The sequence below is a fragment of the Miniopterus schreibersii genome (genome assembly GCF_964146895.1).
Source record: "Miniopterus schreibersii genome assembly, chromosome: 7".
Lineage (NCBI taxonomy): Eukaryota > Metazoa > Chordata > Mammalia > Chiroptera > Miniopteridae > Miniopterus > Miniopterus schreibersii.
Window position 1 is genome coordinate 19,255,981 of NC_138108.1, and position 21,682 is coordinate 19,277,662.

The 21,682-nt window shown below is 38.5% G+C and overlaps 1 protein-coding gene across 3 annotated transcripts in view; it reads right to left on the reverse strand.

Annotated features, from left to right (window-relative positions):
- The window catches only part of ADAM23 (ADAM metallopeptidase domain 23), a 135,997-nt gene that overhangs the window by 21,573 nt on the left and 92,742 nt on the right, over window positions 1-21,682 (reverse strand). For all 3 annotated transcript variants that reach the window (XM_081143478.1, XM_081143479.1, XM_081143480.1), the window contains exons 14-23: window positions 19,374-19,422; window positions 17,070-17,169; window positions 13,858-13,929; window positions 13,163-13,252; window positions 11,665-11,745; window positions 5,660-5,710; window positions 5,006-5,069; window positions 3,657-3,762; window positions 2,033-2,152; window positions 343-511 (exon numbers count right to left, since the gene is read on the reverse strand). In XM_081143478.1, coding sequence (XP_080999604.1) covers window positions 343-511; window positions 2,033-2,152; window positions 3,657-3,762; window positions 5,006-5,069; window positions 5,660-5,710; window positions 11,665-11,745; window positions 13,163-13,252; window positions 13,858-13,929; window positions 17,070-17,169; window positions 19,374-19,422 — 902 coding nt within the window. The remainder of the gene's footprint in view (window positions 1-342; window positions 512-2,032; window positions 2,153-3,656; window positions 3,763-5,005; window positions 5,070-5,659; window positions 5,711-11,664; window positions 11,746-13,162; window positions 13,253-13,857; window positions 13,930-17,069; window positions 17,170-19,373; window positions 19,423-21,682) is intronic.

Here is a 21,682-nt window from a genome sequence, read left to right on the forward strand (position 1 = left end):
GACTTACTGAGAGGGCTTAACTTATTTCAAATGGTACAAAGTAATCACATTGGGTCTTCACAGAAAATCGTATCAATCTCTTCCAACTCCTTAGATGTTAAGCTATAGCTAGAGAATGTGGTGATACAAATAGCCAGTGATAAAAGAAGCAGTAAAAATACACCATATCAATACATATGGATGTGACTGTTAACAGATAAGACTAAGAAAATAATCATAGTCAACACGTAGATACTGGCAATAGCCACAGAGGGAAAGTGGCTGAACTGGCGATCTAGCCACTGTGAACTCTGAGGATGCCGGATAATGAAGGCTTGAACTGGAGCACGGGGGCCTACTTACCCCATGGCCCGAACAGACTTTACCCTTGGAATCGAGTGGGCAGCTGCTCATATTCAGGGCCTGAATCTGTAGGCACTTCCGATCCAAACACATCATGGATGGGCCACAGGGCGTTCCATCTTCCACGTAGCCCACATCCGTGTCATCATCTAACACCACATGAGCACCACTAAAGGGAGAAAGATATTCGCACAGCCATCAGCCCCATACTCGGAAAATAACCTCAACATGAGCGAGCCTTGCTCTTCATGACACTGAAAAGGCTGTCCTTGGACATGGATTTCTCTACTTTCCCCTTCCCTTCCTCCTTTCCCCACCTCCCCTTAATAAAAGGGCATGACAAAAGAAACTACTTTTTATCACTATACCACACATCATCAGGAGAAAAGGTGTCATTTGTACCAAGTGAATTCTAAATCTTCACTTGTTTTCAAGACCAACATTGCGGCGAGGGCAGTGCATAAGAGAAGCGATCTCATGAGCTCTCCACAGCTTTCAGATGTGCCATAGTACAAAAAGGCAGATGTTGAGCAAAAATAGCAATAAAGACATTTTGAAAATTATTATTGGATTACTCGTGATTGAAAAATAAACTGGTTCCTCTCTATTGATATTTACTTCTGAAATTTCAAAGCTAGAAACAAGTTGAATTTAAGTAATAATCAATGCTATAATTGCTAATAGAGTACCTCGCCGAATAGTTTACAGATATACCAATTTAGAATATAACAATATAACTTAACAAGGCTGTTATATCTAGAGACATGTGAAAACTTACATATTCAAAGGAAGCTTGTATCCATCAAACTATATCTGAAGGCAATAAACTTATTCCAGGAAGGATCTTCCTGTCTAAGACCCTGTTAGAATTGCCTTCAGAGCCATTTAAAAGACAGAAAAACAGCAATCATTTGACCAAAACAGCATTGTCCAATTTGGTTACTCAAATAACCAAATGTTGCTCAAAATTATTTTTGGACGTTTCCCGGTCTTACATTCACTCGCATAAGATAAGGTTTGCTACTCTGGGGATACTAAGGATAAAAGTTAGCAGATGCTAAAGGCAATTCTGTAGGGGAAATCCCAAAAGTGTTTTAAGCAATGACAATACCATCTGAATGAGGCCACCGCATCTTAGAATTACGACTACTTTGAAGGGAACGATGATTATTTAGAATATTATGCAACTCCCTGGCTTAAAAAATAAGCCTCATATTTCTGTGCCTGTACTCATAGGTAATTGGAAATCAAATGTTTGCCTACAGCTATAAATAATATTTTAATAAATATTTTCTATATGTGATTAAGTATTTATTAAACCATCTTCTAAACCAGACACATCTGCATGAAATAAAGTTTAAACTCCTTATCATAAAAAATAAAACATACACAGTGTTCAAACAGTGACATATTCCAATGCTTAAAACTTTAACCTAATTCAAAACATATAACCTAATTCTACTCTTAAGATTATAATTACAAGGAATGCCTCACTACTAATAACTGGTACAATTTTTGAACAAATGTAATTTGCAATTCTAGATACAACTTTGTTTTTTAAATAACTTAACATGAAAGGTGATAATAAATCTCAGTCAAAATTCCTTTTGTGAGAAATAGAAAAATTCCCCTTAATATTTCTAAATTTGTAATTCTTATTATTTAGGTTTTCCAATATTTAATATGTTACCTGCAGTCAATCACCCGGCCTTGATGATAGAAGGAAGTTGGGATGATCTCTCCCTGAAGTTGACCAATACGTGGAGCTCGAGTAAGATTGGTACAGAGTAAAAATCCACAGAACACATCACTAAACATGTTTAAAAAAAAAAAGACAGTAAGATAGGAGGAACCATGCTCAAAAAATCAAAACTACTTAGTCCATATATATTCAAAATAAGAAAATATTCTCTTTCCTTCTAAACAAAAACACTCGATCAAATATTGTTGGTTGGCCACGATGCCCCTCCTTCCTTACAAACAGGATCACAATTTTGCTTGTGGGTAGCAAAGTGCTCAGCCCTGAAAGATGGTTGTGACTGGTGTCTTGGCTACTCACTCATTTACATTTCCTACACCCTCTTTCCTAGCCATCCCTCCTTCTTATCCTCCTAGAGCTGAAAGTGGCCCTGGGTGTTGAGAAGTGAGGAAAGCTGGCTAGGAAGCCTCTGGGGAGAATTTTGCTTTCTGGATAAAAGGTTAGAATCAGACAGGAAGATCACTGTTCCTACCCCTGCCTCCTGCTTTGAATGTGGAGCCTTTACATCTAACTTGCAACTGTTAAGTTCACAAGCATAAGGATACAAACTCAACATGCAACGGATTACAGAGCAGAGGGGCAGAAATCATCTGGGTTCTTAATGACATTATTAAATGGCTCACCCATCATGACAGCACCTACCTCCAGCCTATTTGTTAAGCAAACAATAAATTTCAAAAAAAAAAAAATGGGCTAAGAATAGAATTGGCACATCCCAAAGAAAGGAAATCCATTGTCCAAAAAAGGCATGAAAATGTATTAAATTCCATTTGTAATCAGGGAAATGCAAATTAAAACCACAATCATATAGCAGTTCACACCCACCAGAATAGATAAAAGTAAAAAGCCTATAATACCAAACATCGGTGAGAATGTAGCACAAAATTCTCATATACATATTATTGCTGGTAGGGTTACTAGTATAACCATTTTAAAAAGAGAACAGTGTGACACCACTTGGTGGCACTGAAAATATACATCTGAAGACTTAGTAATTTTTCTTCAAGGCACGGGCCTTAGATAAATGTGTGCAAATGTGCACTGAGTTGCACGTAAAGAATGTTCACAGCCCGGCCAGCGTGACTCAGTGGTTGAGCATCGACCTAGGATCCAGGAGATCGGGGTTCGATTCCCAGTCAGGGCACATGCCCGGGTTGCGGGCTCGATCAATGACTCTCTCATCATTGATGTTTGTATCTCTCTCTATCACTCTCCTTTCCTCTCTCTGAAATCAATAAAGATATATTAAAAAACAAACAAAAACTAATGTTAACTTGTAATACCTTGGCAAAGTATCTCTTCAAAACAAGCATCAAGTAAAATACAGCGTGTGAGAGTTTTCTGAATTTTACAGAAATTGTGAGAGTTTGTGCCATAAAAACAGTGTAGCCTGTGGCCTTTTGCTTCTAGATATACTAACATTTTTTTAAATGTCTACTTAAAAATTTGAAATAGTTAAACATTCATAAAAATCAGTAACATTGATTTTGTGCCCATTTTACACTTGAACCAAGGCTTCCCATTCACTCATCAGGCCCCAAAGCTGACCACTCACTGTTTGCTGCACTGAATCCATCGGTCTCCATCCTTCCCACAGTTTCCCTTCTCCGTGCCTTCTGTGTTTAGCTTTTCATAGCAGAACTTGTCAGACCCTGAAGCCTCTTTTGGAGATAGCAAGAGAAGAAATTTTATTTTAGTTCTAGTCGTTATCCATAACCAGTAATGTGCCAATAAATGTTTGATGATGGATTTTCCAAAAAAAAAATCCTAATTTGCATCATTTACCAATTTCCATGGTGTAAATACCACTGTGTCAATTTCCATGATGTGATACATGGCTAATTTCAAGGTACCAGTGTGATGTCAAATGGCTTCTAAAATTCCTAAAATTTTAACTCTTGGAAGTTAATATAAGACAGTTCCAACACACCACTACTTTTAACTTGAGAAACAAATTTATTCCCAATTCTTGCTGGTGGGTTTAAGGATAGGAGGTAGGAATGATCATCAGCAGAAATTAGGGAACTGGCACACAGAAAACTAATAAACATTCTTAGTCCTGTTTTATATTAATGTTAGGAGATATTATAAAGGCTTAGCCAATTGAGATTTTTTACGTTGGCATTTGGGTTTTGACATTTAAACCTTTTAAAAGAAATATTATCTTTCCTCTGTCAAAACTGAAGCACCAGAAGTAAATCTTTCAGTTAGATGGTATTTGCCAAACACTGAAATCACTGTGCAAGGGTTCTATTCCCCTCGTGTGCTTTCTGTTTCTTTGGGGGTGACCAGCCTTAGCCAGTATAGCAGACTCATTTCTCTCTCCACTAGTCGGGCCCTCATGAACTGAAGTTCACTGGAGAGGCACTGCAAATTTCAGAAGATAACACATGTATTAACATTCAGGGAACATACTGAGAATCATGCCCATGTACCCAAATCTCTATGTCTGCACTTTAGGCAGTACCTGCATTTCTTCACCTCAAACTGAGGATAGCAAATTACAGAATTTAAAAAATAAGGGCTAGAACTTTCCTGGGGTAAAAGAACAGAAAGCTAACTTTGGGGAGTAAATGTTAAATCCAAGATACAAAATAAATGACGCAGGTGGCTGGGTAACGAACATGACCACCGCACTCAACCCGATCTTTCCAAGTGGATGCACTGTCCCTTCTGTTACAGCCACAGGCACTGAGTGGCACTGCTTGGTTCTGATGACAAGTCCCCCGGGATGATGTCATCTGTGGTTCTGTGACTAAGATTCACAGTTGTCTTTATTTCACCCTTTTCTGGATTTTTTAAACAGTATCACTCCAAGCTACACATCTCTTTCAGCAAGTCTGGCAGCAAGAACAATGTGTAGGGAAACCTGTGCGTGACCATCAATGGGAAAATGCAACCTACTTGTTCCCCAGATGTACTGACACTGGTTATCCCGGGTCTTGCACTCCCCACTGTAGCAGCGGCCCTAGGGACAGAAACACACACGTTATGAGGTACATAAAGTCAGATCCATTTCCCCCCAAATTTTCACAGTGAAAATGAGAATTGCAAACATCTTCAGATAGTTAAAATCTAAAACTCAGAAAAGACCTCACAGTACAGCTCCTTAAATCTAAGTTAATCATCTAAAATTTTAAATGTTATGGTAAAGAGCAATTGGTAAATTTCTTTGGGTGACACCAAAATGATTGTTAGCTTCTTTTTGTTTGTGAGTAGTTAGGTTATAACATGGCTTTAGAGGAGGGGAAAACCCACGTTATAACAGATTGTCATATTTTTCAGAATTAATGGACTGGTATTATTAAAGATAGTCACAACTCAATTAATTGGATTCCTAATTCTTGCCCTTAATCTGGACAATTTGTCTTCAGACTTAAATATAATACAGTTAGTATATGGTATAACACAAAACAACTCTGGATCAGAAGACCACTGTAAAAATTTACTATTGTTTGAGTTGCAATTTCCTTTCAAAATTACATTTATTTTTTTTTAAAAAAAACCTCACAAACTAATCCTTTTAAAATTACACTTAAAACCTATAGCCCAGCATACCTGATTTTGATTGCATGCATATCCATCTTGCTTGTGAAGATTTGGTGGGCACTGAAAAATACAATCTTTTTAGTTAATGGTCATCACATTAAGTTCCTTCAGGTTATATGCACAATATAGAAAAATGTAAAAAAATTTCAACCACGGTGAATATATAATTGGAAATGTTTAGAAAAATATGACTAACTCCTATAGCAGATTCTCCAAATTAACTCTCCCATTATTGGTAAAAATGAATAATTGAGGTCCATGCAATGGGTGCTTTTTTATGTTGCTCTGTTTTCTGTGAAGTAGACTAGAATAATAGCTTGCATTCACTTGCCCACAGAGTGAAAGCAGAGGGACTAAAGTGGACAATGAAGGGGTATGAGTCATCTTGTGATGTAGGAGTGGACACATTCAGGAGCTAATTTACAGACTGGCTCAGCTCTGTGGAAATGTCAAATCTATATCTGACACCCACGATGCGCACCTAGAGGCCACATTACTGACAAAGAAGAAACATCCTGTCTTTCAGCTCAGCGTAATTACTGTATCTCTATTACATTTCTGACCTCCCAAGCCAGAGACCTGTTACTAGAACAATCCGAATGTGACGGATATTTCTTTTTTTCGGGTCTATTTATCAAATAATTATTTCAAAGTACAGTTCATTTTCAACCCCAATTATCCTGAATACATTTAGTTAAAGTGTTTACCACATGTAAGGGAACTAAAAAAATAGTTCAATTTAAAGCCTCTGCTACAGTGTTCAAAGCAAATGTGGAAAGGAAAAAATACACAAGTGTGACAGGTGAGTAAGGAACACAGCAATATGCTCCGAGTTCTCCCTCAGTTTTCTGTCACCTCCTCAGTAAAGGGCAGTTGCACCCTTTCAATTATTCAGGCACCAAATAATTGGAAGCATCCTCTATTTCTCTCTTTCTAGTCTGTCAAAAATCCCAATAGCTCTACCTTCAAAGTATCATGACTACCTGGCCACTTCTCTCCATCTCCCCTGGAAGCGCCTGATCCACCCCTTCATCGTCTCTCACCTGGATTATGCAACAGTCTCCAATTAATTCTCTGCTTCCACCCTCGTCGCCTTATACTCTATAAAGCCACCAGAGTGTCCCTTTAAAATTCCCAAGCCAGATCATGTCGCCTCTCTGCTCAATGGCTTCCCAGTTTACTCACTGGCCTTCAAAGTCCGACATGATCTGCTCCTCCGCTCCTCCGCCAACCCCACAATCTCCCTGACTCCATCCCTGCTCTCTGCCCTGACTGATCTGACTCTACGTGAATGCGACAGGGGTCTTGCCACCCCATAGCCTTTGCCCTGGCTCCTCCTTCAGTCCTCCCGATTTCGGCATGGCTTGCTCTCTCTCACCTTCTTAAGGGCTCTGCTCAAATAGCACCAGCTCAGAGGAGCATTCCTTGACCATGCTCTTCAAAACTGCAAGCCCGCCCATGCTGGCGTGCTCGGCTCCCCATTCCGTCTGTTTCCTTCTCCATGGCACCTGTCACCACCCGGCTGTGCATGCACAGCAGGCCCTCAAATAACGTCATTTCCTTATAATGCTGATGAGAAAGAAAAATAAAAGCTGATTCCCAGCCAGGGCCACTGTCTGTGTCGTCTGCAGATTCTGCCCATGTCTGCGTGAGTTTTCTCTGGGGACTCCGGTTTCCTCCCACGTCCCAAAGATGTGCACGTGGGTGACTGGCGTGTTCAAGTATCCCAGCATGAGTGGGCGCGGCGGGCGTGAGTGCGCCCTGGGTGGAAGGGTGCCCAGTCCAGAAGAGTTCCCGCTTTGCACAACCAGGGTAGGGACAGGCTCCGGCCACCCATAACCCTGAACGGGAATAAGTGGGTTGGAAAAGAATGATCTTATGCATTTTTGTTAATTTTTCTTCAATATCTGTGTAGCTCACATTTGTTTCAATGTTTAATATTAGAAGTATTTTGGGTTTTTATTTAGAAGTTTGGTGATGCTTCTATGACAAGAAAAGGGCCATAGGAACTTAACTCTTGTTCATATCAATTAGTGTCTGGTAAACTTGGTTGTTATAGGTCCTTAAAGTCACAGTTTCCAAGAACCTATCAGCAATGTTAGGTGAGAACTTACTTGTTTGTATGTCTTTTGTTCCATCCTAATGTGAGCTCCATGCAGACAGAGATTTTGTGTTTTGTTCCCTGCTGCCTCCCCCAAAGCCTATAAAAAACTAGGCTCAATTATTATTGAGTAGATGCTCAATCACTATTGGCTGACTGGGAAAATAAATGAACGGCCCATACAGGTATAATTAAGTTATTCTATTCTGTATATATCAAGCTGTTTATCAAGTTCACCACAGAAAGCTAACAGAACTAATTTAAAATTGCTAATAAGAAGTAACTTACTAAGGAACACGTTGAGACAAAGTGCTTGAGTTCTACCTCCTTCCACAGATTATCTGACTCTCATATGAGCTTTCATTCACCACAGCTTTTCATTCAACCTGATGGCGACTACTCAAAGGATATAATTATCAGCACTAAAACCCTGCATACTGGGCCAACTACACAAAAACAGAAATCCCTGTGGTCTCTTTCGTCCATCCAAATCCACTCAAAACACAGTCATTATCGCATTAATCAACTAACATTAATTATTCACTTACTCCAAGACAAATACAACCACACTGAGCAAAAACGAAAAAGAAATGCCGCTCCTATAATAGGCACATCAGGGTCTAAAATTAATTTGTCATATTTGACTTTTGTGATGTTTCAATAGGAAAGAACTCATAGAATTCTTTACTAGTGAAAAAAATCTTTACCTAATTATAAGCTGTCATAGCTACATGCAAGAAGATTTCCAATCAATTTATGTTTAGTTTAGGCTAATAAAAGCCAGTTGCTTATCGTTGAAATGTTTAACAAGGGAAATTACGGAATGTTTTATGGTCTCTGGAGACATTTAAAGCAGAAGAACCATAAATCTGCGTACTTTATTCTGCCTGTGCAGTAATATGCCTTTAAGTGCAGCTCTGGGTTCAGTCTCTAAATGCCATGTGGGCCCCACTTTTACGCTGCACAAGAAGGTCCACTCGAGGCAGACTCCAACAGTACAACAGCGGTTAAAGGGGCTTATTTTAAACTGTGTCATACTACCATTCAGATGACATACTTCATAGTGCCAACAAAAACACTTCCCACATCTTTCTAAAATATCCTTATTGTATCATTCCGTACTGTTTGCCAAGGAGTTCTCTCAGTTGCATGAGTATTGTTTATTCTGTAATAAACTGTGAATTTTAAAAGTAGCTCAGGCCCTGGCCAGGTAGCTCAGCTGGTTAGAGCGCTGTTCCAATACACCAAGGTTGCAGGTTTGATCCTCGGTCAGGGCACATACAGGAATCAACCAATGAACGCATAAATAAGTGGAACAATAAATCCATGTTCTCTTCCTCTTTCTCTCTCCCTCTTCCTCTCTCTAAACTCAATAAATAAAATAAAGTAGCTCAAAAGCGTCAGTTAATGCTAATATCAAAATTAAGCAAAAACATACTATGAGATAAAAGAATGAAGTCATAATGTTGCCAACAATACTGACTTTCAGAGATGCAGAAATTCTCGAAGATCACAATTTCATAATCATTATTAGTATCAACTAAATTCAAAATTCACTGCCTCTTACAAAGCCAAAGAACTTGAGGGCACTTAACTCCCTCTCTGCCAATTATCTATTTCAGGTTTAATCTGGTCATATAAGGGAATTATTACTAAAAGAAGATGCTATTCTAATACGCCACTGAAAAATTAACAGCATAGTTTTTACCTCAAACACATGAGATAAATAAGAACATTTTAAAAATTTAGACAATAGAACATAGAGCCTTCATTTTAAAAGCCTCATTTCCAGTAAACTGTATAGCAATTCAGGAATTAAAGGTTGAAATGGAAAAACTGTACTTCTAAAAGAGCTGAGTACACAGAACCAAAACAATATATGATGGGTATAAAAATAGTATTAGTCTACAAAACTAAAAATACAACTCAGTGAAACAGTTTATCAGAAATGTCAGTATACTTATCATAAAACACAGAATCCACAATTCTTACACTCTGCCACTATAGTATAAGAAAATTACTAAAAGCCCTATTTACATATTTAAATATAAGAAACAGATAGGCATAAAAATCACAAAAGAAAAGCCTAAACACATTTCAACTACACCATATCCTTACAAGGGTCCATTTGGATTGACCCTCAGATGATATCCATCAAGGACTTACAGAGGTCAGTTGGGAACCTTTCTTCCCCTCTCCTCCTGTCCTTGCAGTGAAGGAAACTCAGGATAACTCCAGCTACTCTCTGCTTCTTTACGCACTTCTTCTCCAGGCAGGTAGAGGGCCGGGAAACTTGGGAGGGACAACGGGGCGGTCTGGCTCAGTCCCGTCATTCTTCGCTCGCCTGCTCACGTAAATCATGCTCGCTCTACAGCTCCCCCATGGCACACAAGCAAGGCAAGGGCCAGGTTCTGCAGGGAGGGGTCACTCCAGATCCAATTTTGTCAATAACCTGTTGCTATAGCCTGAATCTAGGATCTATAAAGAGGCCCATTTAGCCCTCACATTAAGCTACGGCTTTTAACTCGTCCATTTTTAATAACAAAAGTTATACCCTGGCCTCTATCTGTACTCTGTTTATTGGTAGCCCCTTGGAAACCACAAAACCTGGCAATAGGTAACTCCACTCCTGGGAACGTATCCTAATTAGCTGACCCCGAACAAGAAGCACTCTTAAAAATGCATAAAGACATTCACTGCCATATTAATTATAATAATAAAAAGTTGCCAACAATCTAAATAACCACCAATGAATGCAGAAGTCAACTAATACACGACAGACTCTCCTGCAACAGTAAAAAGGATATTCATGTAATAAATGTGTAATGGTATGAGAGAATGCTCTTTAAGTAGCGTCGGAATGAATATGAAGGTAGAATGGAACCCAGAATTCCTACCAAGTTCCTACCTGTCCCAAGTCCTGACTCTCTCTCTGAATTGTTCCCTCCAGCTATCCCTGCTTTCCTTCCATTTCTAGAAGAATCCAAGCTTCTGCACCTGCTGTTTTCTGCTAAGCTCCTTCTTAATTCTGTTCCTACTTAAATGCCAACTCCTCCAAGAAAATATACCTGAGCATCTGACCTAAAGCTCCCACTCCATGATTTTTTTCACATCACCTTGTTTTATGCTTAGCTCTTATCGCCATCTGATATTTCTGTTCATTCATTTGCCTTCCTCCATCCCACAGAATGTAAATTCCAGAAGAGCAAGGATTTGCCCATCTTGATCCCTAAGTGTTGGGTACCATATCCCAACATTTCCCACAGTGCTTGACATATAGTAAGTGCTCCAGGAGTGTTCATTTGAATGACAAAGACTTTAAATAACATGGCATGAATTTTTAAAACCATAAAATTTACATAAAGAAGGGATGTTAGATGTCATCATTAATTATAATGTTATATCATTTTAATGTGAGAAGATCGTGTCAAAGCATATGGGTGATGACACCTGGGAGATGGCCACAGAGCTGAGATGGCAGGACTTCTGCTTCCAACCTCACTTCAACCAGAGCAGTGCTACTTGATTCCTGCTTTCTATATTGGAGTTCCATCTAAATTTTGTTTAAAAAAAGGGGTTTCTGTCTTAAAAATGTTTAAAAACAGTACATTAGTGCTTCATTAGTGTTTTAGATGTGGGGACCAAGAAAGAAAAATCAATTAGTTGGGTATAAACCATATAAAGGGAACTAATTATGAAAAGGAAACTTGGAAGAAAAAGAGATTCAGGTCCAAAAATCACAACAAATATTAAAATATAGTCAGGTTGGAGAACTAGAAATTGCTAGAAAACGAAGCAAAACAAAACAAAAAACAAAGGAGTCAAAGCATATTCACACATGTAATCCAAATGGAAGGATTTAAAATGTGTATTTACAAGTAAAATGTATTACCTAAAACTCAGTTTGCCATACCTGGCCAGAGTCCCCAGTACAATATTCGGTAATATCACACCCATTCACAGCATCCCGACATTCATATCCTCTTGGCTGAAACTGCAAATCCAAATTCAATGTTAGGAGCTAGTATTAATGAATATTTCTAAGAGTTAGCATTCTGATATTCACCAATAATTCTGATGCTCTCTCATGACCATCACCAAGCTCTTTGTATAAATTTGCAAGATAGTTGCAGAAAAGAGGCAAGGCCCAGTTACCATTCTTTGTAGTAAATATGAATCATTGACCAAAGCAATAAATGTTCAGATTTCAAAACCCACTCTCTCAGAGTATTATTTTTAAAAGACAATGTAATGGCAATTCTGCAAAGAAGAAACACTGATGCGGCTTAAGACAAAAGAGCAACAAAACACCAAAATATAAACATTTAAGATTTCTCTGAAGATTTATGTATACATACCTGATGTTCACTAATTAACTTATTTACTTGGATATTAATCTTGCTTTAGCTAAATATGTATAATCAAATTTCAGTGGTGCCCCTTGGTAACAACATCAGTGAATGCCTACTGTATACAAGGCATTTTGTTGGTCTGAGAAGAGGTAAATAAAAAGATGAAAGAAAGCCTGTTACCCTCAAGCAACTTATAATCTGGTAGGAAACATAAGGTGAGTATAAACTAAGCTGGAATCTTCTACAATGCCATAATGTATAATACCCATTAATTTGAATAAAATAATCAAATCATATAATTCTATAGGTAAAAGGAATATTAGAGGTTTTTATAGATGAGAAAAGGAAAGCCCAGCCGGTGTGGCTCAGTGGTTGAGCATCAACCCATGAATCAAGAGGTCACTGGTTCGATTCCCAGGCGGGGCACATGCCTTGGTTATGGGCTCGATTGTCAGTATGGGGCGTGCAGGAGGCAGCCAATCAATGTTTGTCTCTCATCGATGTTTCTATCTCTCTTGATCCCTTTCTCTTCCACTCTCTCTAAAATCAATAAAAACATATTCTTTTTAAAAAGAAAGAAGATTTAAAAAATGACTTTTTAAAAATTAACTGGTCTCTAAAGATGTGTGTATCTACACACATATAGACATACATTCATATATTACTTCCTTAGCTAGCTTTTTGCCAAAGGTAAAAATATGAGCACTAGCTTTTATACTCAGGGTCTAAAATAAAAAGACCACAGGAACTGTCCCTCTTCTATTCAACCATTTAACTTGGTTTTCATCTGCATTAATGGAGCAACTCTCAATGTTTATTTTGGAAGGAATATAAGTATATATTTTTAAGAAGACATTGGAGGATAGGATGGTTGATAGTGAATCATCAGGTAAATGTTGTGACTCACGGAATTTGGGTAGATTTACTGATTTTATAAAATTGCCATGCACTCTGTCAACCAACAAACTTGTGGCAAGCTATACAAATGCTTGATGTATACATTGAGATATCTGGCTAATATGTCAATGAGAAGAAAGATGAAACTGTGAAGAAACTCACCAGACAGGAGGTGTTGTTACAGCAGGGCCCATCGCTGCAGTGGGCCCCATTGGAGAGAGAGCATTTCTTACAGCACAACCCATAGCATTCCTAGAAAAAGCACTTTGCATGAGTAAACGAGGAAGCTTACCCCCTGGTCATTCAATGTTCTCTCCAGGTGTGACTTACACATAATCCAGATGAGGAGATTTATACAATAGTAAGCAAATATTTTAGGAAAGAATTAACCACTTAACCAATGATAGATTCCTTCCTGTCATATTTCTCAACAAAGCATGATCTTCTATGAAAGGCCTTCTCTACCAAAAAGTCAGCTTATTTCTTAGCAGGTACCCCATCCTTGGTTAACTCTATTACATTCATAATGCTCAATCTAGTTTTATAAAGACAAAAATAATACACAACACAGAAGGAATGTTTCGTGATTTGGTAAAACTAGTCTGAGATAAATGTGAGCTATGAATTTTTAAGAGGCAGGAAATTTGATTAGAAGGATCCATTAGGTTTTTCAGACGGGGCCATAAAGACATGATTAATTCTACCATGTCTGAGCTGGGATTAAGCATTGATGAGCAAGATTAGAAAGAAAGGCACCGAGCCCACTGTGAATGCTCGTGCAGGTTTCTTACTAATGCTGTTTGTGTTTGCTCTGAGTAGGAGCTATGCTGAAGGTAGAAAAGAACTCTTATACCTACCACATGGAAACCACAATCACATTCCTCCCCAGCTTCTACATATCCATTTCCACATTCTGTGGGCTCAAATAACTGGAAGAAATTAGGGAGAGAAAGGAAAAACATTTTAATTTATCACAGAAAATCAGCACACCAAAAAAAAAAAAAAAATCAGGCCACATATATGACCCTTCAATCAGCTATCACAGGATATTCTTCTGTGATATGTTGTAATGGCATCTTATAAATGATGTCTGTGTGGGAAATACTGTTCACTTATTAATAGCACTTTTAAAAACCATATTTTAAGTGGGGTAATATCTGTTGAAGGATTCTCTGTTGGTGGGCTCCAGAGATGACCTCCACCATTAGAGTTACTTTTTATGGAGATAAGCTGTCAAGAAGAATAGATCACTTCTCATATTTGCTAATGGAGCTAAGGTGCATTGCTAATAAGAATCATATATCTAACTTGCTGACTTATCTCAAGACAGCTGAGAAGATACCAAAAACTGTCAAAAGATAAAAATGTTTTAGTCACAGACAAATGTGATATATACAATCAAGTAAATGAAAATAAGCTTAGTAAAAAATGTGGCTGGAAATCCACGCCCATCACTCTCACTGGAGATAAATCCACACTGCCTAAAGCACATTAAGTACATGTGCAGACATACACATGGATGTACAGAAATCTCTCAGTCATTCCTGGAGCAATGGAAGGGTCAAATGTCTAAAATAAGCCATCCTGTGATGCGACGAACTTGCCTGCCAGATAAGCTCTATTGCAACCAATTGTGGAGGCAGTTGATTGTTTATGGGAACCATTCATATTTCCCTTAACCTGGGGCAAGATTTCTCTGTGCATGTCCACCACACCCAGGTGAGACTGGAACAGCACATCCCAATCTAAATCTCAGAGCCACGAGGAGGAGAGAGAGAAAGAGACTCTTTCCCCAGCAACATCACACACCCAAGAAAGGGGCATCTTCCACTGAGTCCACCTGAGAAAGATGTGACCCTCTTTCCACTCCAGGAAGGAGAACTGTTATAAGAAACAAAGAAGATTTCCAGGATACTTGGGTGGGAATCCCCAGTGGGCAAGTCCAATGGATGAAATCAACAGTTCTAATGTCTGTGGTATTGTGATCAGAAGTCAGGAGAAAATGGAAAAGGGAAGAGTGGACTGGAACACACAACCAACTGCTAGATTTCATCCTTTGGACTCTCCTCTTGAGGCAGGTCACTGTGGCAAACCACATGGAAAACACGGCAGTTGGGAAGGTTCCCACAGCACAGAAAAGATGCACAAAGGTTACGTAAAAACACAAAACATTCATCCATACATTCATTGACTAAAACACTTGAAAGAAGTCAGTTCTTTGTTAAATACATATAAACTCTTTCACTGGGAGCCAAAGGGGCTTTTTTTAAACCACTCTAATATGCAGTTTTAAAAGAAAACAATTTCATATTTACTAACTTTTAAAATTAAAAGCATATAGTTACTTTTATTTCATTTCCAAGTTACTGGAATCATTTTCTTTCTACTCACGGGCAATGTCAGAAATCTAATGATGGATCCTTATACACACATTCAAAATCTTAACCTTTCCCCACAATTCAGAGTTGCTCCTCATGTGTGATGCTTATAATTAGTTGGTGAGCTGCAAGACAGGTAAAACTGGCCAGGTACATTGCAATTCAAAATACCAGTCACTCACATTAATTCATCATTACTCATCTCATCCATTTTATACACTCTGAAGTTTTCAGATTTCTGCTGCATTGAGATGAATGTCATAAAAGGCAGGCGGCCAAGTTTTAATGATGCAAGTTCACTTTTAAATTCCTGTTTCTTTTTCTGCAGCATTACTGAGATTTTATACAAATGTCAGGCATCAAACTACCATCCCCTGGCTACAGCAGTATCACTCAATTATGGGGATAGGAATAAATTATTCTGTCAGTTATCTACACTAGCACTGATTTTTTTTAAAGACTAACATGATTTCACTGTTTTCTCAATTTACAGAGTATTAAACATTTTCTATAGCAATGGACTAGTTTTGACTTAAAAGGAAATATGAAATGTGCAATGTTAGAATTTCTATACCATCTGCTAATTAGCATCGGCCCTGCCTTTTTGTCTGTTGAGCAAGTTCTTCCAAACATCTTACTACAGGTCTGCAGTCCCTCATCTAAAACCTTTATAGCTGGTGAATTCAAGAATTCTGGCTTTCCTGAATTTTAGGGAAATATGATGTATTTACCATGTTTCCTGTAATAGCCCTGAGGGGCCTGGTGCATGCCCTACAATCAAAGACATTAACATTTCCACAGTAAGACTTATGAATATTTACACTATGAAGGATAAATGAAGATTTTCAGTTCAGGACAAGTTTCACTGTCCCATGTATCTTCTGTAAACTCATAAAAAACACTTCCAATTATCAGAGCTGTTTGAATGAAGGAATTTGCAGATAAGGATTATGACACTGTATATAAGAAATTTTATGAAATGTCAATTGACAATGTAGACCTTCCCAAGTAAAGAGACTGTACAATATAAATACATATATGTATTTATGGGATCCATAAATACCTTGGGCCATTTCTTAGCTTGCTGATATTAGAAATGCTTCTTTTCTAGGGAATAGACCATGAGAGAAGAAGGAAGGAGGAAGGAAGGAAGGAAGGAAGGAAGGAAGGAAGGAAGGAAGGAAGGGAGGGAGGGAGGGAGGGAGGGAGGGAGGGAGGGAGGGAGGGAGGGAGGGAGGGAGGGAGGGAGGGAGGGAGGAGAGGAGGGGAGCCATTAGTTATACCCCTAGAGAGAATGTTAAGGGCAAATGGAATTTCTGTAAGAGAAATAGGTTAAAGAAATATATCTTAATCTAACCCACTATTTCTTAACAGCAGGGTAAAAACCCTAATATGAAAATTTCAAAGATATTTTAATTAAAAGACTGTTTGCTTTGGGGGGGAGGGTTGGGAAGGGGGTGTAGCTAGCACTGAAAAACCAGAGATTCAGAAGAGTAAAATTATAGTTTAATCATGCATTTAAACAGATCTCAGTCTTCAACATGATAAAACCTTTGGGAACTAAATATTAATCTGACTGACAACAAATCTGCTTTCCAAGACAACTATCTGATACTTGGCACTGTTCTATTGTAAGGGGGGGAGAGGGGAGAGAAAGAGAAAGAAATAATTACACTTTCTAAGTTACTAACCTTTGTTGGCCTGTTGAAAAGACAGGCTCCTCCCCCTCTCTGTAAAAAGTCTCTATATTCCAAAATGCTGCACTTTGAGAACTTTCGGGAATGGGATACCCTGAGGAAATAAAGAATCAATTATGTAAATAACTTCCCAAAAGCAGTCATCAGAGAAGAAAATTAAAACCCTGGAATTAGAACAAAATGCTCACTCTGGACTCAGATGATTTTACACAAATTTTGACAAGGCACTTATATTCAAATTGGCAAATAAGTATGTGAAATAAAGTTTATAAAAATAGAAATTCAAAGAAAATCACAGATTTGGGGGCTAGGTTATAACCTCCTCAGCATTCAAGTCTTTTGGGCCCAGGTTTGAAAGAGTTTTTTAAAAGATCACAAAACTTCTTCGTCTAGGCTGTATTTTAAAATGTAGTCATTTTTATGCTCTGCCTCAGTAAAGGGAAGCACTTTTTTGCCTCTGTCTTGAATAAAAATTGCTCAGGAACCCACTAGATTTTATTCTGAGGAGGGAGTTGTAAGGGTCAATTTATTAAAGGTCATATAATGCAAGCCTCAGCAAAACAATTCAGATAAACAAGGAAACCCTAAAAGGATGTATTAGAATATACATATACATAGTTTTTAGTGTATATACACACAATACAAACAGAATTAGGGTAAGTTGCCATGAATAACAGCTCCCTATTCTCAATCACAAATACTATTAATGGGTGACATTCATGATTTAGTAGAACTACAATATGAGCTTCTATAGTTTAATTAATAAAATTACTATCTCTATGTCAGTGAGTACATAGAGGAATGTTATACACATAGCCAGGTTAAACTAGATCATACACATTAATTCCTTGAGTATATTTGTAATAGTACTTGATTTGAGATCTGAAAGGCCACTTATGCTAGGATGTGACCCAACAGTTTACGCATCCTGATGTATGAGGGCAATGTATGGAAGGAGGTAAAAACTGCCGTTGTTGACAGTGATCTCTTACAAGAACTACGCAGAAATGTATACTTGAGAAAATACATATTAACTTTAAAGAGTTTTATCATATCCTATGGGTAGTCAGTCCAAATATTCATTTAAAGGAAGTCAAATATATGGTGACAAAAGAATTATTTGACTTTGGATGACGGGCACAAAATACAATCTGAAGATAATATATTATAAAAATTTACACTTGAAACCTATATAACCTTATTAACCAATGTCACCCTAATAAATTTAATAAAAAGAAAAATTCATTTAGAAATTGGGAGTTTAGAAGGCACCTCCCTATAGAACCAGTATTATAAATAGTGTTACCTTCCTATAGCAGTCCTCCAAAAAGCGTGTTTAAAGCCACTGTGTCACTAAACTACGGTACAATGGCAGGGGGACCATGAACCTAAGTTTCCTGTTTAAACTGCATTTCTAAAAACCATTTGTTCTAAAGGAGCGGGCAGAACGCCTGCCTCTCTCTGCAAACCCTCGCGCTCGCGCCGCACGAGCTGGGCTCCGGAGGAAGGGCACGGAAGGGGCTCTGCAGAAGCGGGTCCGGGTTTCTGGCAGCCTGGGCTCCTGGAACGAGGGTAGCACCAGGACTGGCCGGCGTGCTGAGCAGGTGTCTGACAAGCGCAAAGAAAGGAGGAGGCACATGGGAGAGGGGCCGCTCCCATCCGAAAAGCCACGGCGCTAGCTTAGGGGCCTGGGGCAGCGCTTCCCCGTGGGGCAGGGCTCCCTGGGAAAGGGCGATGTTTCCAGGCCGTGGTGCACAGCAGCACTGGCAGCTCTGGGGCAGGGAGGAGACAGGTGAGGAAATGTTCAAATGTCTATCGGTAGACTCCCTAATTTAGACACAATAAATCTGTCTTAATAAAAAAAAAAATGTATTGATTATATAAGCAGTATAGTACAATTTTTATGATAGCAACACATCTATTGGAGAGTTCCTTAAAATATAAATTGATGTCTAAATTGATTTTTACTGACTGGTTCAGGTAGACAACCAGCTTTTATTCTAAGTGTACTAAAAAATTAATGCCTCTATTAAACTTAGAAGCATTTAATACTGTGCTATCTTTAAGGGTTAATAGAAGTTGAAGTAGTTACTATATTTTACACTTATCAACTTTAAATAAAAAATTAAAATATAAAGTAAATTAGTCCTTTCATTTTTAAAATATCAGATAATTAATTATTGAATTTATACTAAGTGCTTAGCCTAAAAGACCAGTACCTGAGAGACTGTGTATCTAATTATATGCAGCAATTTCAGAGAAAGACATTCATCAAATGCATGTATAATGAAAATTTACCCTGTTTCTTCCATTATGCAGCCACCCCAGGATTCTGTGCAGTCACATTCTGGTCCAAGGAAACAATAAAAGCAACAGAAGAAAAGAGAAACAACAAAAGTCACATCTTTCATTTGCATCACAGCTCTTCAATAATTTCTTATTTCTAATTCCACGTCAGAGGTGGAGAAGGCAAAGCCTCACAGAACAAAATCGGCTTCGTTTAAATCAATATTTCTTTGTTCTTTCCAGAAGTATAAGTCCCTTCCTAAGACAACAGCTGGCAAGAAATACAATTGTGCCTCTCCTCATTACCGAAACTCAGAGAACTCAATTAAGTCCTTAGTTCCGATGTATAATGAGAGGTGCCCTGGTTTAGAAATCAGAAAGCCCCAGTTGCGGTCCAAGTTCTCCTTGGTGAAAGAGTCCCACGGGAAGTGACTTGGCCTGTCTTGGGGCTCAGTGTTTCCACCTCTAAAATGGGGAAGGCATCCCTGCGTAGATGCCAGGGTGGTTCTGGGGCTCACGTGAGGCGGCAGCCTGTGTGCTCCCTGGGAACTGCACTGCGCTACTGCACAAATGCGAAGAGTCTTCACCACCGTCCTGCTCCCAGAGCAGACTGGAAGTGAGAGACTTCAGTTTGCTACAGTCAGAGTCAGGTCAGCCAGAGACTTGAAGAACACTATGCTAAAAGGTTCAGTAGAAGAGAGCAATCTAAAATAGAAGCGTAAATAATCATTTAAATAATCGTTAACACAGGTAACAGAGACTGACATATTGATATTGTGATGGGCTTTTTTTCTCACTTTTTCCTATTCTCTTTCTATCATAGATCATTTTAAAGAAAGACTTCCAAATGAAATTTTTAGAATTAAAAGCTCAGAGCCAATAATTACTTAGCTAACCAAACAATTTACAAAGGAATGAAGAATTTTAGGAAGAAAGGGAGTATGCTGAACACAATTTCTCACCCTATCCCAACATCCAACTCAATACATCTCTCAGATGACCCGAGCACTGGCCTCTTCCCGGCTCCAGAGTTTTCAAACAAGGTCGTAAATAAACCTGGTCCTACTTCTTTCTGATTTTAAGGCATCTAAGGAAGCCCAAAACATCTCCTTTAATATGTATTATGTTTCCTTGGGAAAGCAAATACTCTGAGCAAGATATTGATAAATGAATGTTTGTGGAGATTTGCTAAATGCCACTAGACTTAATACGCCCGTAATGTGATGATTTAATATGCCTATAAAGAGAATCGAGAAGCCCCTGGATATATATTTTGTTTCAAGTTTCCACAATACTAAGCATTAGTGACAATTATTTAATTGTAGTCAAAAAGTATAAAATGTAAAGTAACGTTAAGGTAGATCTCCATCATTTTCTTCTTTGGGGAGGTTGGAGGGGGGAACCTTTACACCTAGTGTCTGATATTTTCAGAGGAAAGAAACTTCCACTTAATTCCTAATTAAGAGTGAACACCTCGGTCTTTCTTTCCACAGGATTGCATTATGTGAGTCCAAGACACTTTTGCCTTCCACCACAAAATGTATTAGAATTTATATTTTATTATTGTGTTGGTATAAAGAGGAATATAATCCACATTGGATTTTATTATGATTTTAAAAGAAATTAAAAATTTTCATGGACCCCTAAAACTATCCTGGGCCTTAGACACTTTGCCACTGGAAACTGAGGCTTGCCTTTCCATCTACCTCTCATCTGATCATGAGAAGAGTAACATCCCGCAGGCACTGGCTGCATTTTCCTCCTGGATAGGACCTATGGCTCTGCACTCCCCTAGGTCCTGCCCGCCCACTAGAGTGCTACCCTCCGCCACCTGCCCCCATGCTTACATGGCCCTAACAGGGCCAGCTTGTAGGGGAGGCTTCTCTGTCGTTTCTGCTGGGACTAGTGGATGAGTTTAATTAGAGGTAGGTAGGTGGGTAAGCTGATTCTAAGCTCCTTTTTGACTCTAGATCTAAGCTATTCCCTGGTCCCCCTGTACTCTTATTAAACGTGTAAAGGAGCCTCCCTGGCATCGTGTGTCTATACTCAGGTGGTTAGAACTCACCACCCTAACACTCCATAGTATGAGAATGCTGGTCATACTCTGAGAAAGCGAGTATGATTTTAGGGATTTTTAAAAAAAGATTTCTACAACCCAAGCATATTAAGAATTACCTTAAGTTGCTCATCTTACAATTTTTTTAGAGGAAAGAGATATACTGCAATTAAACTACAATGACTGAGAAATGAAAACTATGTATTCATTGACTGGGCATGCATTACACAGACAGAATGGCTCACACATGAAAGTGAGTAAGAAG